At 32.6% G+C, this 15,626-nt stretch overlaps 1 protein-coding gene across 4 annotated transcripts in view; it reads right to left on the reverse strand.

The window, feature by feature from the left end:
• Nucleotides 1-280: 280 nt before the first annotated feature.
• Nucleotides 281-15,626, reverse strand: part of LOC133577084 (neuronal acetylcholine receptor subunit non-alpha-2-like) — a 35,288-nt gene continuing 19,942 nt past the window's right edge. For all 4 annotated transcript variants that reach the window (XM_061930637.2, XM_061930638.2, XM_061930635.2 and 1 more), the window contains 2 exons: nucleotides 13,529-14,432; nucleotides 281-2,924 (listed from right to left, as the gene is read on the reverse strand). In XM_061930637.2, the coding sequence (XP_061786621.2) occupies nucleotides 2,751-2,924; nucleotides 13,529-14,432 (1,078 nt within the window). In that variant the 3' untranslated portion in view covers nucleotides 281-2,750. The remainder of the gene's footprint in view (nucleotides 2,925-13,528; nucleotides 14,433-15,626) is intronic.

Raw genomic sequence — 15,626 nt, forward strand, 5'->3', positions numbered from 1 at the left:
CAGCCACTTCGTCCAGCTCCTCCCGGGGGATCCCGAGGCGTTCCCAGGCCAGCCGGGAAACATAGTCTTCCCAGCGTGTCCTGGGTCTTCCCCGTGGCCTCCTACCGGTCGGACGTGCCCTAAACACCTCCCGAGGGAGGCGATCGGGTGGCATCCTGACCAGATGCCCGAACCACCTCATCTGGCTCCTCTCGATGTGGAGGAGCAGCGGCTTTACTTTGAGCTCCCCCCGGATGACAGAGCTTCTCACCCTATCTCTAAGGGAGAGCCCCGCCACCCGGCGGAGGAAACTCATTTCGGCCGCTTGTACCCGTGATCTTGTCCTTTCGGTCATAACCCAAAGCTCATGACCATAGGTGAGGATGGGAACGTAGATCGACCGGTAAATTGAGAGCTTTGCCTTCCGGCTCAGCTCCTTCTTCACCACAACGGATCGATACAGCGTCCGCATTACTGAAGACGCCGCACCGATCCGCCTGTCAATCTCACGATCCACTCTTCCCTCACTCGTGAACAAGACTCCGAGGTACTTGAACTCCTCCACTTGGGGCAAGATCTCCTCCCCAACCCGGAGATGGCACTCCACCCTTTTCCGGGCGAGAACCATGGACTCGGACTTGGATTGAACCCTTCTGATTAAAAGTTGATGAAAGAGTTTTAATTACTGCTCCGGTTTGGATTTTATGAGCCCTCAAAATCGATCCTGTCCATCGCTGCTTGCAGCTTTAATTATTATTATTATTGATGTTATTTGTGATGTTAAGAGTTGTGTTTAGTACATCTGAGCCGTGACGGATTGATGTTAATTGTCCAAAAAAAACCAATAGAATCAATTGAATGACGCTACATTTTATACCTATTTTCTATGAAGTAGTCACATAGTTCAATGATCAATGTCCAGATGAAATCGTATTTATTAAGAATCCTGGATGTTCAAACACAGCATATAAACGCGCAGTCCCCTCCTGCTGTAGTCGCACTTACCAGACAACAATTTTGGTTTTTGATACTTGATACAGAGTGGAATTATGGTCCTTTTATCCTGATCTCAATGGATGTTTTCAGAAGCGATCAGAATAGATTTGATGGTTTTCTGGGAGTTTCTTTCATCCTTTGATTGCGTGTGATGTACAAAACCCAAAGCCAGTGAAGTTGTCACGTTGTGTAAATGGTAAATAAAAAGAGAATACAACAAATCCTTTTCAACTTATATTCAATTGAATAGACTGCAAAGACAAGATATTTCATGTTCACACTGAGAAACTTGTTTTTTTTTGTGCAAATAATCATGAACTTAGAATTTAATGGCAGCAACACATTGCAAAAAAGGCATTTTTACCAGTGTGTTACATGGCCTTTCCTTTTAACAACACTCAGTAAAGGTTTGGGAACTGAGGAGACACATTTTTGAAGTGGAATTCTTTCCCATTCTTGCTTGATGTACAGCTTAAGTTGTTCAACAGTCTCCCTTCTCATATTTTAGCCTTCAACATTTCAATAGGAGACAGGTCTGGACTACAGGCAGGCCAGTCTAGTACCCGCACTTTTTCACTATGAAGTTACTGTTGTAACACGTGGCTTGGCATCGTCTCGCTGAAATAAGCAGGGGCGTCCGTGATAAAGTTGCTTAGATGGCAGCATATGTTGCTCCAAAACCTGTATGTACCTTTCAGCATTAATGGTGCAATCACAGATGTGTAAGTTACCCATGTCTTGGGCACTAACACACCCCCATACCATCACACATGCTGCCTTTTACACTTTGCGCCTACAAAAATCCGGATGGTTCTTTTCCTCTTTGTTCCGGGAGGACACGACGTCCACAGTTTCCAAAAACAATTTGAAATGTGGACTCGTCAGACCACACTTTTCCACTTTGCATCCGTCCATCTTAGTTTCTGGGTGTTGTTGATAAATGGCTTTGGCTTTGCATAATCAAGTTTTAACTTGCCCTTACAGATGACAGTGGTTTTCTGAAGTGTTTTTATGTACGACGTGCCAACTTCACTGTTTTTTTGGGTTTTGTACATTGCAACCAAACTTTATGTGCAATATAATGTTTCACCTTCTTGGGGCCGCTGGACTTATTCCAGCTTCAGAGAAAACAAAAGTACTTATTTTACAGGGAACGCCCACATTTAACCTCTTAAGGCCCAAGCTGTTTGTTTACATGCTTTTTTTTTTTTTTTTTCTCTTTGCTATTTGGGCTTATTAGACCCTAATTAGAATAAAAATCATCTTTTGATATGATGTACTTAGTCCATAAGTACACAAACGTGTACTTCATGTTTAGTGACATGCTAATTCTTATTTTTACACTTTTTTTTCTTCCAAATTCCATTGTATGTTATACTCTTCTGACACCACCCAGATGGCAGTATAAGTGTCCACATAAGTGGCCATAAGACCCCAATTCAGTAGTGTACACAATTTTGGAAATAAGAGCTAAAAGGTGCTGTCCACGCATGTGGCCATGAAGCCTTTAGAGGTTAAAAGAGACTCAAGTGAAGTAGATAATGGCGTGCATATGGGAGAATAATGTTGAAAGGAGTAAAAGCAGTGCATATTTGTCTAGATTTACTCTGACTGTAGCTTCAAGTATAAAGTTGTTTATAGTCCACTCGGTTTGTGTTGAAGGATTATGTTCTTCTATATCTTGGGAGCGCGAGAATACTAATACATGGAATTAGTAAAAGGATGAATTCAATCCTGATTTGCAGACTAATAATATTACGTGGGCGGTCCGGGAGCTAAAGCTGCGAGTCTGAAGGCGGATCCTCACTTGCAATCGGTGGAGGGACTTTGAGGAACATGTAGAGAGCTGGGGTGAAGATGAGGACGGTTCCCAGTATGGAGACAGTCAGGAAGGCCCACAGGAAGATCCTGTCCAACACCTGGGCCACAAACTTCCAGTCTTGCACCACCTGGGAAGAAAAATAGACACGTTTTTTGGACATTTTTTAGAATAGAATAGAAAGTACTTTATTGATCCCTGGGGGAAATTCAGCACCACAGTTCACTCACAATAGACAATAAACACTTTGTATTTATATTATTCACATGTAAAAAAAATACCTGTCTATTATACAGCATTATTCACATGTGAATAATATAAATACACTCTATTATACAGCATTATTCACATGTGAATAATATAAATACAGTCTATTATACAGCATTATTCACATGTGAATAACAAATACAGTCTATTATACAGCATTATTCACATGTGAATAACATAAATACAGTCTATTATACAGCATAATTCACATGTGAATAACATAAATACAGTCTGTTATACAGCATTCTTCACATGTGAATAACATAAATACAGTCTATTATACAGCATTATTCACATGTGATTAACATAAATACAGTCTATTTTACAGCTTTATTCACATGTGAATAATATAAATACGGTCTATTATACAGCATTATTCACATATGAATAACAAATACGGTCTATTATACAGCATTATTCACATGTGAATAATATACAGTCTATTATACAGCATTATTCACATGTGAATATAAATACAGTCTATTATACAGCATTATTCACATGTGAATATAAATACAGTCTATTATACAGCATTATTCACATGTGAATATAAATACAGTCTATTATACAGCATAATTCACATTTGAATAATATAGTCTATTATACATCATTATTCACATGTGAATAATATAAATACAGTCTATTATACAACATTATTCACACATGAATAACATAAATACAGTCTATTATACAGCATTATTCACATGTAAATAATATACAGTCTATTATACAGCATTATTCACATGTGAATAATATAAATAGTCTATTATACAGCATTATTCACATGTGAATAACATAAATACGGTCTACTATACAGCATTATTCACATATGAATAACAAATACGGTCTATTATACAGCATTATTCACATGTGAATAATATACAGTCTATTATACAGCATTATTCACATGTGAATAATATAAATACAGTCTATTATACAGCATTATTCACATGTGAATAATATAAATACAGTCTATTATACAGCATAATTCACATGTGAATAATATAAATACAGTCTATTATACAGCATTATTCACATGTGAATAATATAGTCTATTATACAGCATTACTCACATGTGAATAATATAAATACAGTCTATTATACAGCATAATTCACATTTGAATAATATAGTCTATTATACAGCATTATTCGCATGTGAATAATATAAATAGAGTCTATTATACAACATTATTCACACATGAATAACATAAATACAGTCTATTATACAGCATTATTCACATGTGAATAATATAAATACAGTCTATTATACAGCATTATTCACATGTAAATAATATACAGTCTATTATACAGCATTATTTACATGTGAATAATATAAATACAGTCTATTATACAGCATTATTTACATGTGAATAATATAAATACAGTCTATTATACAGCATTATTCACATGTGAATAATATAAATACAGTCTATTATACAGCATTATTCACATGTGAATAATATAGTCTGTTATACAGCATTATTCACATGTGAATAATATAAATACAGTCTGTTATACAGCATTATTCACATGTGAATAATATACAGTCTATTATACAGCATTATTTACATGTGAATAATATAAATACAGTCTATTATACAGTTGTATTCACATGTGAATAATATAGTCTATTATACAGCATTATTCACATGTGAATAATAAAATACCATCTATTATACAACATTATTCACATGTGAATAATATAAATAGTCTGTTATACAGCATTATTCACATGTGAATAATATAAATACAGTCTGTTATACAGCATTATTCACATGTGAATAATATAAATACAGTCTATTATACAGCATTATTCACATGTGAATAATATAACTACAGTCCATTATACAGCATTATTCACATGTGAATAATATAAATACAGTCTATTATACAGCATTATTCACATGTGAATAATATAAATACAGTCTATTATACAGCATAATTCACATGTGAATAATATAAATAGTCTATTATACAGCATTATTCACATGTGAATAATATAAATACAGTCTATTATACAGCATAATTCACATTTGAATAATATAGTCTATTATACAGCATTATTCACATGTGAATAATATAAATACAGTCTATTATACAACATTATTCACACATGAATAACATAAATACAGTCTATTATACAGCATTATTCACATGTGAATAATATAAATACAGTCTATTATACAGCATTATTCACATGTAAATATACAGTCTATTATACAGCATTATTCACATGTGAATAATATAAATACAGTCTATTATACAGCATAATTCACATGTGAATAATATAGTCTATTATACAGCATTATTCACATGTGAATAACATAAATACAGTCTATTATACAGCATTATTCACATGTGAATAATATAAATACAGTCTGTTATACAGCATTATTCACATGTGAATAATATACTGTAAATACAGTCTATTATACAGCATTATTCACATGTGAATAATATAAATACAGTCTATTATACAGCATTATTCACATGTGAATAATATAAATACAGTCTATTATACAGCATTATTCACATGTGAATAATATAAATACAGTCTATTATACAGCATTATTCACATGTGAGTAATATAAATACAGTCTATTATACAGCAGTATTCACATGTGAATAATACAAATACAGTCTATTATACAGCATTATTTACATGTGAATAACATAAATACAGTCTATTATACAGCATAATTCACATGTGAATAATATAAATAGTCTATTATACAGCATAATTCACATGTGAATAACATAAATACGGTCTATTATACAGCATTATTCACATATAAATAACAAATACGGTCTGTTATACAGCATTATTCACATGTGAATAATATAGTTTGTTATACAGCATTATTCACATGTGAATAATATAGTCTGTTATACAGCATTATTCACATGTGAATAATATAAATACAGTCTGTTATACAGCATTATTCGCATGTGAATAATATAAATACAGTCTATTATACAACATTATTCACACGTGAATAACATAAATGCAGTCTATTATACAGCATTATTCACATGTGAATAATATACTGTAAATACAGTCTATTATACAGCATAATTCACATTTGAATAATATAGTCTATTATACAGCATTATTCACATGTGAATAATATAAATACAGTCTATTATACAGCATAATTCACATTTGAATAATATAGTCTATTATACAGCATTATTCGCATGTGAATAATATAAATAGAGTCTATTATACAACATTATTCACACATGAATAACATAAATACAGTCTATTATACAGCATTATTCACATGTGAATAATATAAATACAGTCTATTATACAGCATTATTCACATGTAAATAATATACAGTCTATTATACAGCATTATTTACATGTGAATAATATAAATACAGTCTATTATACAGCATTATTCACATGTGAATAATATAAATACAGTCTATTATACAGCATTATTCACATGTGAATAATATAAATACAGTCTGTTATACAGCATTATTCACATGTGAATAATATACAGTCTATTATACAGCATTATTCACATGTGAATAATATAAATACAGTCTATTATACAGTTGTATTCACATGTGAATAATATAGTCTATTATACAGCATTATTCACATGTGAATAATAAAATACCATCTATTATACAACATTATTCACATGTGAATAATATAAATAGTCTGTTATACAGCATTATTCACATGTGAATAATATAAATACAGTCTGTTATACAGCATTATTCACATGTGAATAATATAAATACAGTCTATTATACAGCATTATTCACATGTGAATAATATAACTACAGTCCATTATACAGCATTATTCACATGTGAATAATATAAATACAGTCTATTATACAGCATAATTCACATGTGAATAATATAAATAGTCTATTATACAGCATTATTCACATGTGAATAATATAAATACAGTCTATTATACAGCATAATTCACATTTGAATAATATAGTCTATTATACAGCATTATTCACATGTGAATAATATAAATACAGTCTATTATACAACATTATTCACACATGAATAACATAAATACAGTCTATTATACAGCATTATTCACATGTGAATAATATAAATACAGTCTATTATACAGCATTATTCACATGTAAATATACAGTCTATTATACAGCATTATTCACATGTGAATAATATAAATACAGTCTATTATACAGCATAATTCACATGTGAATAATATAGTCTATTATACAGCATTATTCACATGTGAATAACATAAATACAGTCTATTATACAGCATTATTCACATGTGAATAATATAAATACAGTCTGTTATACAGCATTATTCACATGTGAATAATATACTGTAAATACAGTCTATTATACAGCATTATTCACATGTGAATAATATAAATACAGTCTATTATACAGCATTATTCACATGTGAATAATATAAATACAGTCTATTATACAGCATTATTCACATGTGAATAATATAAATACAGTCTATTATACAGCATTATTCACATGTGAGTAATATAAATACAGTCTATTATACAGCAGTATTCACATGTGAATAATACAAATACAGTCTATTATACAGCATTATTTACATGTGAATAACATAAATACAGTCTATTATACAGCATAATTCACATGTGAATAATATAAATAGTCTATTATACAGCATAATTCACATGTGAATAACATAAATACGGTCTATTATACAGCATTATTCACATATAAATAACAAATACGGTCTGTTATACAGCATTATTCACATGTGAATAATATAGTTTGTTATACAGCATTATTCACATGTGAATAATATAGTCTGTTATACAGCATTATTCACATGTGAATAATATAAATACAGTCTGTTATACAGCATTATTCGCATGTGAATAATATAAATACAGTCTATTATACAACATTATTCACACGTGAATAACATAAATGGTCTATTATACAGCATTATTCACATGTGAATAATATAAATACAGTCTATTATACAGCATTATTCACATGTGAATAATATAGTCTGTTATACAGCATTATTCACATGTGAATAATATAAATACAGTCTATTATACAGCATTATTCACATGTGAATAACATAAATACAGTCTATTATACAGCATTATTCACATGTGAATAACATAAATACAGTCTATTATACAGCATAATTCACATGTGAATAATATAAATACAGTCTATTATACAGCATAATTCACATGTGAATAATATAAATACTTTAACGTCCTGCCCAGGACACGTGTGTCCTAATCACCTAACAGAGGTCGGTGTGTAAAGCTCAGCGCTCCTAGCGAAGGGGAACATAAACGAGGAAGAACTAGAACTCATAAACACTTGACATAGTGCAGGATAAGAACCAAAACAACTAAAATTGGATTTTTAACTATGGTTTACCAAAGCTGTCAGTTACAATAGAATAAGAATAAATAACATTGTCAGAATAATTGTATCTAAGTTATCACAAAACTTTGTGTTTCAATGCCCTGCGATGAGGTGGCGACTTGTCCAGGGTGTACCCCGCCTTCCGCCCGATTGTAGCTGAGATAGGCTCCAGCGCCCCCCGCGACCCCGAAGGGAATAAGCGGTAGAAAATGGATGGAAGGGTCTATTATACAGCATTATTCACATGTGAATAATAGAAAGTCTATTATACAGCATTATTCACATGTGAGTAACCTAAATACGGTCTATTATACAGCATTATTCACATGTGAATAATATAAATACAGTCTATTATACACCATTATTCACATGTGAATAACATAAATACAGTCTATTATACATTTAAGTACAGTCAAAAAGCAACATATGCATTATACAGTCTAATGGCTAAAAAATTTACATATTTTCAATAAGCCGTTATGGAAGTGGTTACTTATCATAATAAATGCAAGGATGCAAAACATCCCAATTTCCCAGAAAGGTGAAAAGTCACCCTTTCTACATTATGGATGATGCGAGCTGAAAATGAACATTGTTATTGTTTGGACACCCCAGTCTTACTTAGGGTGTCCAAACTGTCTGCAGTTTTTCCCGACTTTTGTCTCCTGGTTCTTACTGGGAAGGGAGTTGTTTGGCATTTTACTATTGTAAAATGTAAGAGATAAAGAGAGAGAAAAAAAAGATGAAATGTTCTAAATAAATAATAATAATTGTTTTTAGCATGTTTTAAATAAAAAACAATCAATATGGCCGCCACATACTTCTACTTTTCAGCACACCCCAAATATTAGGATACAATTAAAACATACTTAAAATATAAACCAAGTTTAGTTAGTTATTTAAAAATAAACCTTACTTATGAATTAATTTGAACAATGACAACAACCATAATAAACACTGTTAAATGTGGAACTGAACATGAATATTTTCAGACAGGCAGAATTTTGGACACTAGCTTATGCATTAAAACATTTTTTATTTTTTTACTATTGTAAAATGTAAGAGATAAAGAGCAAAAAAAAAAGATGACATGTTCTAACTAATAATTAATAATATTTTTAGCATTTTTTCAATAAAAAACAATCAATATGGCCGCCGCATATTTCTACTTTTCAGTACACCCCAAATATTAGGATGCAATTAAAATATAAACAAAGTTTGGTTAGTTAATTAAAAATAAACCTTACTTATGAATTAATTTGAACAATGACAACAACCATAATAAACACTGTTAAATGTGGAACTGAACATGAATATTTTCAGACAGGCAGAATTTTGGACACACTAGCTTATGCATACATTTTTTTTTCTACTATTGTAAAATGTAAGATAAAGAGCAAAGAAAAAGATGAAATGTTCTAATAATTAATAATATTTTTTTTTTAGCATTTTTTAAATAAACAATCAATATGGCCCCCGCATACTTCTACTTTTCAGTACACCCCAAATATTAGAATGCAATTAAAATATACTTAAAATATAAACCAAGTTTAGTTAGTTAAAAATAAACCTTACTTATGAATTAATTTGAACAATGACAACAACCATAATAATCACTGCTAAATGTGAACATGAATATTTTCAGACAGGCAGAATTTTGGACACACTAGTTTATGCATTACATTTTTTTTTTTTTTATTATTGTAAAATGTAAGAGATAAAGAGCAAAAAAAAAAGATGAAATGTTCTAACTAATAAATAATATATATATATATATATATTTTTTTTTTATAGCATTTTTTCAATAAAAAACAATCAATATGGCCACCGCATAATTCTACTCTTCAGTACACCCCAAATATTAGTATGCAATTAAAATATTCTTAAAATATAAACAAAATTTAGTTAATTAATAAAAAAAAACCTTACTTATGAATTAATTTGAACAATGACAACAACCATAATAAACACTAATTAAATGTGGAACTGAACATGAATATTTTCAGACAGGCAGAATTTTGGACACACTAGTTTATGTATTAAAAAAAAATATATATTTTTTTTTTACTATTGTAAAATGTAAGAGATAAAAGCAAAAAAAAAAAAAGATGAAATGTTCTAACTAATAAATAATAATTAATTTTTTTTTTTAGCATTTTTTCAATAAAAAACAATCAATACGGCCCCCGCATGCTTCTACTTTTCAGTACACCCCAAATATTAGGATACAATTAAAATATTCTTAAAATATAAACAAAGTTTAGTTAGTTAATTAAAAATAAACCTTACTTATGAATTAATTTGAACAATGACAACAACCATAATAAACACTTAAATGTGGAACTGAACATGAATATTTTCAGACAGGCAGAATTTTGGACACACTAGTTTATGCATTACATTTTTTTTTATTATTATTATTTTTTTTTACTATTGTAAAATGTAAGAGATAAAGAGCAAAAAAAAAAAAAGATGAAATGTTCTAACTAATAAATAATATATATATTTTTTTAGCATTTTTTCAATAAAAAACAATCAATATGGCCGCCGCATAATTCTACTCTTCAGTACACCCCAAATAGTATGCAATTAAAATATTCTTAAAATATAAACAAAATTTAGTTAATTAATTAAAAAAAACCTTACTTATGAATTAATTTGAACAATGACAACAACCATAATAAACACTGTTAAATGTGGAACTGAACATGAATATTTTCAGACAGGCAGAATTTTGGACACACTAGTTTATGCATTAAATTTTATTTTATTTTTTTACTATTGTAAAATGTAAGATATAAAGAGCAAAAAAAAAAGATGAAATGTTCTAACTAATAAATAATTACTTTTTTTTTTTAGCATTTTTTTCAATAAAAAACAATCAATACAGCCCCCGCATGCTTCTACTTTTCAGTACACCCCAAATATTAGGATACAATTAAAATATTCTTAAAATATAAACAAAGTTTAGTTAGTTAATTAAAAATAAACCTTACTTATGAATTAATTCGAATAATGACAACAACCATAATAAACACTGTTAAATGTGGAACTGAACATGAATATTTTCATACAGGCAGAATTTTGGACACTAGTTTATGCATTAAAAATTTTTTTTTTTTTTTTTACTATTGTAAAATGTAAGAGATAAAAGCAAAAAAAAAAAAAAGATGAAATGTTCTAACTAATAATTAATAATAATTGTTTTTAGCATTTTAAAAATAGAAAACAATCAATATGGCCCCCGCATACTTCTACTTTTCAGTACACCCCAAATATTAGTATGCAATTAAAATATACTTAAAATATAAACCATGTTTAGTTAGTTAATTAAAAATAAACCTTACTTATGAATTCATTTGAACAATGACAACAACCATAATAATCACTGTTAAATGTGAACATGAATATTTTCAGACAGGCAGAATTTTGGACACACTAGTTTATGCATTACATTTTTTTTTTTTTTTTTTTTTTTTTTTTAACTATTGTAAAATGTAAGATAAAGAGCAAAAAAAAAAAGATGAAATGTTCTAACTAATAAATAATAATATATATATTTTTTAGCATTTTTTCAATAAAAAACAATCAATATGGCCGCCGCATAATTCAACTCTTCAGTACACCCCAAATATTAGGATACAATTAAAATATTCTTAAAATATAAACAACTTTTAGTTAGTTAATTTAAAATAAACCTTACTTATGAATTAATTTGAACAATGACAACAACCATAATAAACACTGTTAAATGTGGAACTGAACATGAATATTTTCAGACAGGCAGAATTTTGGGCACACTAGCTTATGCATTAAAACATTTTTATTTTTATTTTTATTTATTTTTTTACTATTGTAAAATGTAAGATAAAGAGCAAAAAAAAAAAAGATGAAATGTTCTAACTAATAATTAATAATAATATTTTTTAGCATTTTTTCAATAAAAAACAATGAAAATGGCCGCCGCATATTTCTACTTTTCAGTACACCCCAAAAATATTAGAATGCAATTAAAATATAAACTAAGTTTGGTTAGTTAATTAAAAATAAACCTTACTTATGAATTAATTTGAACAATGACAACAACCATAATAAACACTGTTAAATGTGGAACTGAACATGAATATTTTCAGACAGGCAGAATTTTGGACACACTAGTTTATGCATACATTTCTTTTTCTACTATTGTAAAATGTAAGAGATAAAGAGCAAAAAAAAAAAGATGAAATGTTCTAATTAATAGTAATATTTTTTTTTAGAATTTTTTAAATAAACAATCAATATGGCCCCCACATACTTCTACTTTTCAGTACACCCCAAATATTAGTATGCAATTAAAATATACTTAATATATAAACCAAGTTTAGTTAGTTAATTAAAAATAAACCTTACTTGTGAATTAATTTGAACAATGACAACAACCATAATAATCACTGTTAAATGTGAACATGAATATTTTCAGACAGGCAGAATTTTGGACACACTAGTTTATGCATTACATTTTTTTTTTTTTTACTATTGTAAAATGTAAGAGATAAAGAGCAAAAAAAAAAGATGAAATGTTCTAACTAATAAATAATAATATATATATTTTTTTTAGCATTTTTTCAATAAAAAACAATCATTATGGCCGCCGCATAATTCAACTCTTCAGTACACCCCAAATATTAGGATACAATTAAAATATTCTTAAAATATAAACAAAGTTTAGTTAGTTAATTAAAAAAAACCTTACTTATGAATTAATTTGAACAATGACAACAACCATAATAAACAATGTTAAATGTGGAACTGAACATGAATATTTTCAGACAGGCAGAATTTTGGACACACTAGTTTATGCATTAAAAAAAATAAAATATTTTTTTACTATTGTAAAATGTAAGAGAGCAAAAAAAAAAATGAAATGTTCTAACTAATAATTAATAATAATTGTTTTTAGCATTTTTAAAATAGAAAACAATCAATATGGCCCCCGCATACTTCTACTTTTCAGTGTTGGCCCTTGGTGGAAAGACTAAAGTATGAAAGGTATGGCTATTAGTGCATAAAGGTGTGGTGTGGATATTGAAGCTCACCTCTCGAATGAAGTGTTCCTTGCGTATGTGTCTGCTGATGTAGCGCACCGAGTAGATGGCCTTATCCAACATGGTGGCCCAGGCCTCCTCCTCCTTCCCCTCAGAAGGCCCGCCACTCGCCCTCTGACCTCCCCTGCGAGCGCCGCCGGCCCGGGCCTTCACCTCGGGGCTCTCGGGGGCCAACTCCGGGTAGTGGTAGCGGTCGGTGTGACCCCGCATGCAGAGCAAGCGCGGCAGCTTCTGCAGGAAGAGGCTGCGGACCCAGGGCGACATGGGGTGGTAGGTGGCGGAGGAGCGGTGGTGCACGTTGATGACGAAGACGGTGACGATGATGGACAGCGTGACGAAGATCATGATGAAGAGCAGGTACTCGCCGATGAGCGGGATGACCTTGGAGGAGGAGGGGATGATCTCCTCGATGACCAGCAGGAAGACGGTGAGCGACACCAGCACGGAGGTGGAGAGCGAGAGCTTCTCGCCCTCGTCGGAGGGCAGGTAGAAGACCAGCACGGTCAGGAAGGACAGACCCAGGCACGGGATGATGAGGAAGAGCGTGTAGAACAAGGGCAACCTCTTCAGGATGAAGGAGTACGTGAGGAAGGGGTAGGAGTACAGGCCGTCCCTGCGGTCGCCCCGGGCCCCCGTTGCGTTGAGGATCTCCCACTCGCCGTTGTCGAAGAAGTCCTTGCGGTCCACCTGCTCGTCCACCAGGACCAGGTCCACCATGTGGCCGTCGTAGGTCCAGGAGCCGAACTTCATGGTGCAGTTCTGCCGGTCGAAGGGGAAGAAGGTGACGTCCATGGTGCAGGCCGACTTGTAGCTGGCGGGCGGCGTCCAGGTGATGACGCCGTTGTACTTGACGATGGCTTTGGTCATCAGGGAGCCTTCGAAGCGCCCGTCGGCACTGGCGAAGAGGACAGAACACGTTTGTCAGGTTCAAACACTGATGACATCTACAAAAGTTTGTATTAAACAGACAAGAAGCAAGGAGTTAAACAGAGCGGGATTACATTTGGCTCAATGAGGAGAAACGCGTAGACCTGTACCCTGGCACAGTGTCGTCCCACGCGCTGGCAAAATGGTTGCACGCCTCCTCTTTTATCTGGACTTTCCCTGATTACATGGCAACAGCTGTTTCTAAAGGGGAGAGGGGTCGTAAACAGCCGTTCCCTTTGGTCACAAAACAGTTCAAAGAAAAGGTGCCTGGAGGGGGGCCAGGTCCTGCTTCCTCTCCGCTTTTTTGTTGGGGCGGTATAGCTCGGTTGGTAGAGCGGCCGTGCCAGCAACTTGAGGGTAGCAGGTTCGATCCCCGCTTCCGTCATCCTAGTCACTGCCGTTGTGTCCTTGGGCAAGACACTTTACCCACCTGCTCCCAGTGCCACCCACACTGCTTTAAATGTAACTTAGATATATATGTAAAGCGCTTTGAGTCACTTGAGAAAAAGCGCTATATCACTTTTTAGATCTCGGGTCAAGACAAAATCTTCCTGTGGATTACAGTAGATCAAAGAAACCGACACCTTCATGTCGCTTCCCATCCTACACAGTGGAGTTTTACAAGCCTTTTTGATTGGTAAGATCAAAGACAGCTTTTTGTCTGCTCATCCATCCATTTTCTACCCCTTATTCCCTTCGGGGGCGCTGGAGCCTATCTCAGCTACAATCGGGCGGAAGGCGGGTTACACCCTGGACAAGTCGCCACCTCATCGCAGGGAGAAACACAAAGTTTTGTGATAACTTAGATACAATTATTCTGACAATGTTATTTATTCTTATTCTATTGTAACTGACAGCTTTGGTAAACCATAGTTAAAAAGCAAATTTTAGTTGTTTTGGTTCTTATCCTGCACTATGTCAAGTGTTTGTTTATGAGTTCTAGTTCTTCCTCGTTTATGTTCCCCTTCGCTAGGAGCGCTGAGCTTTACACACTGTTAGGTGATTAGGACACACGTGTCGTGGGCAGGACGTTAAAGTGGAGGCTTCTCTATGGGGTCTAGGAGGTTAACCCCTTTACTACTGTTACCCCAGGTGGTCCTTGGCAAAGGCCTAGTACCTGACTGCCCCCTAGCCAGGGATACGGCGAAGACCTCAACGGCGG

Source organism: Nerophis lumbriciformis, linkage group LG36 (assembly GCF_033978685.3).
Source record: "Nerophis lumbriciformis linkage group LG36, RoL_Nlum_v2.1, whole genome shotgun sequence".
Classification (NCBI taxonomy): Eukaryota; Metazoa; Chordata; class Actinopteri; order Syngnathiformes; family Syngnathidae; genus Nerophis; species Nerophis lumbriciformis.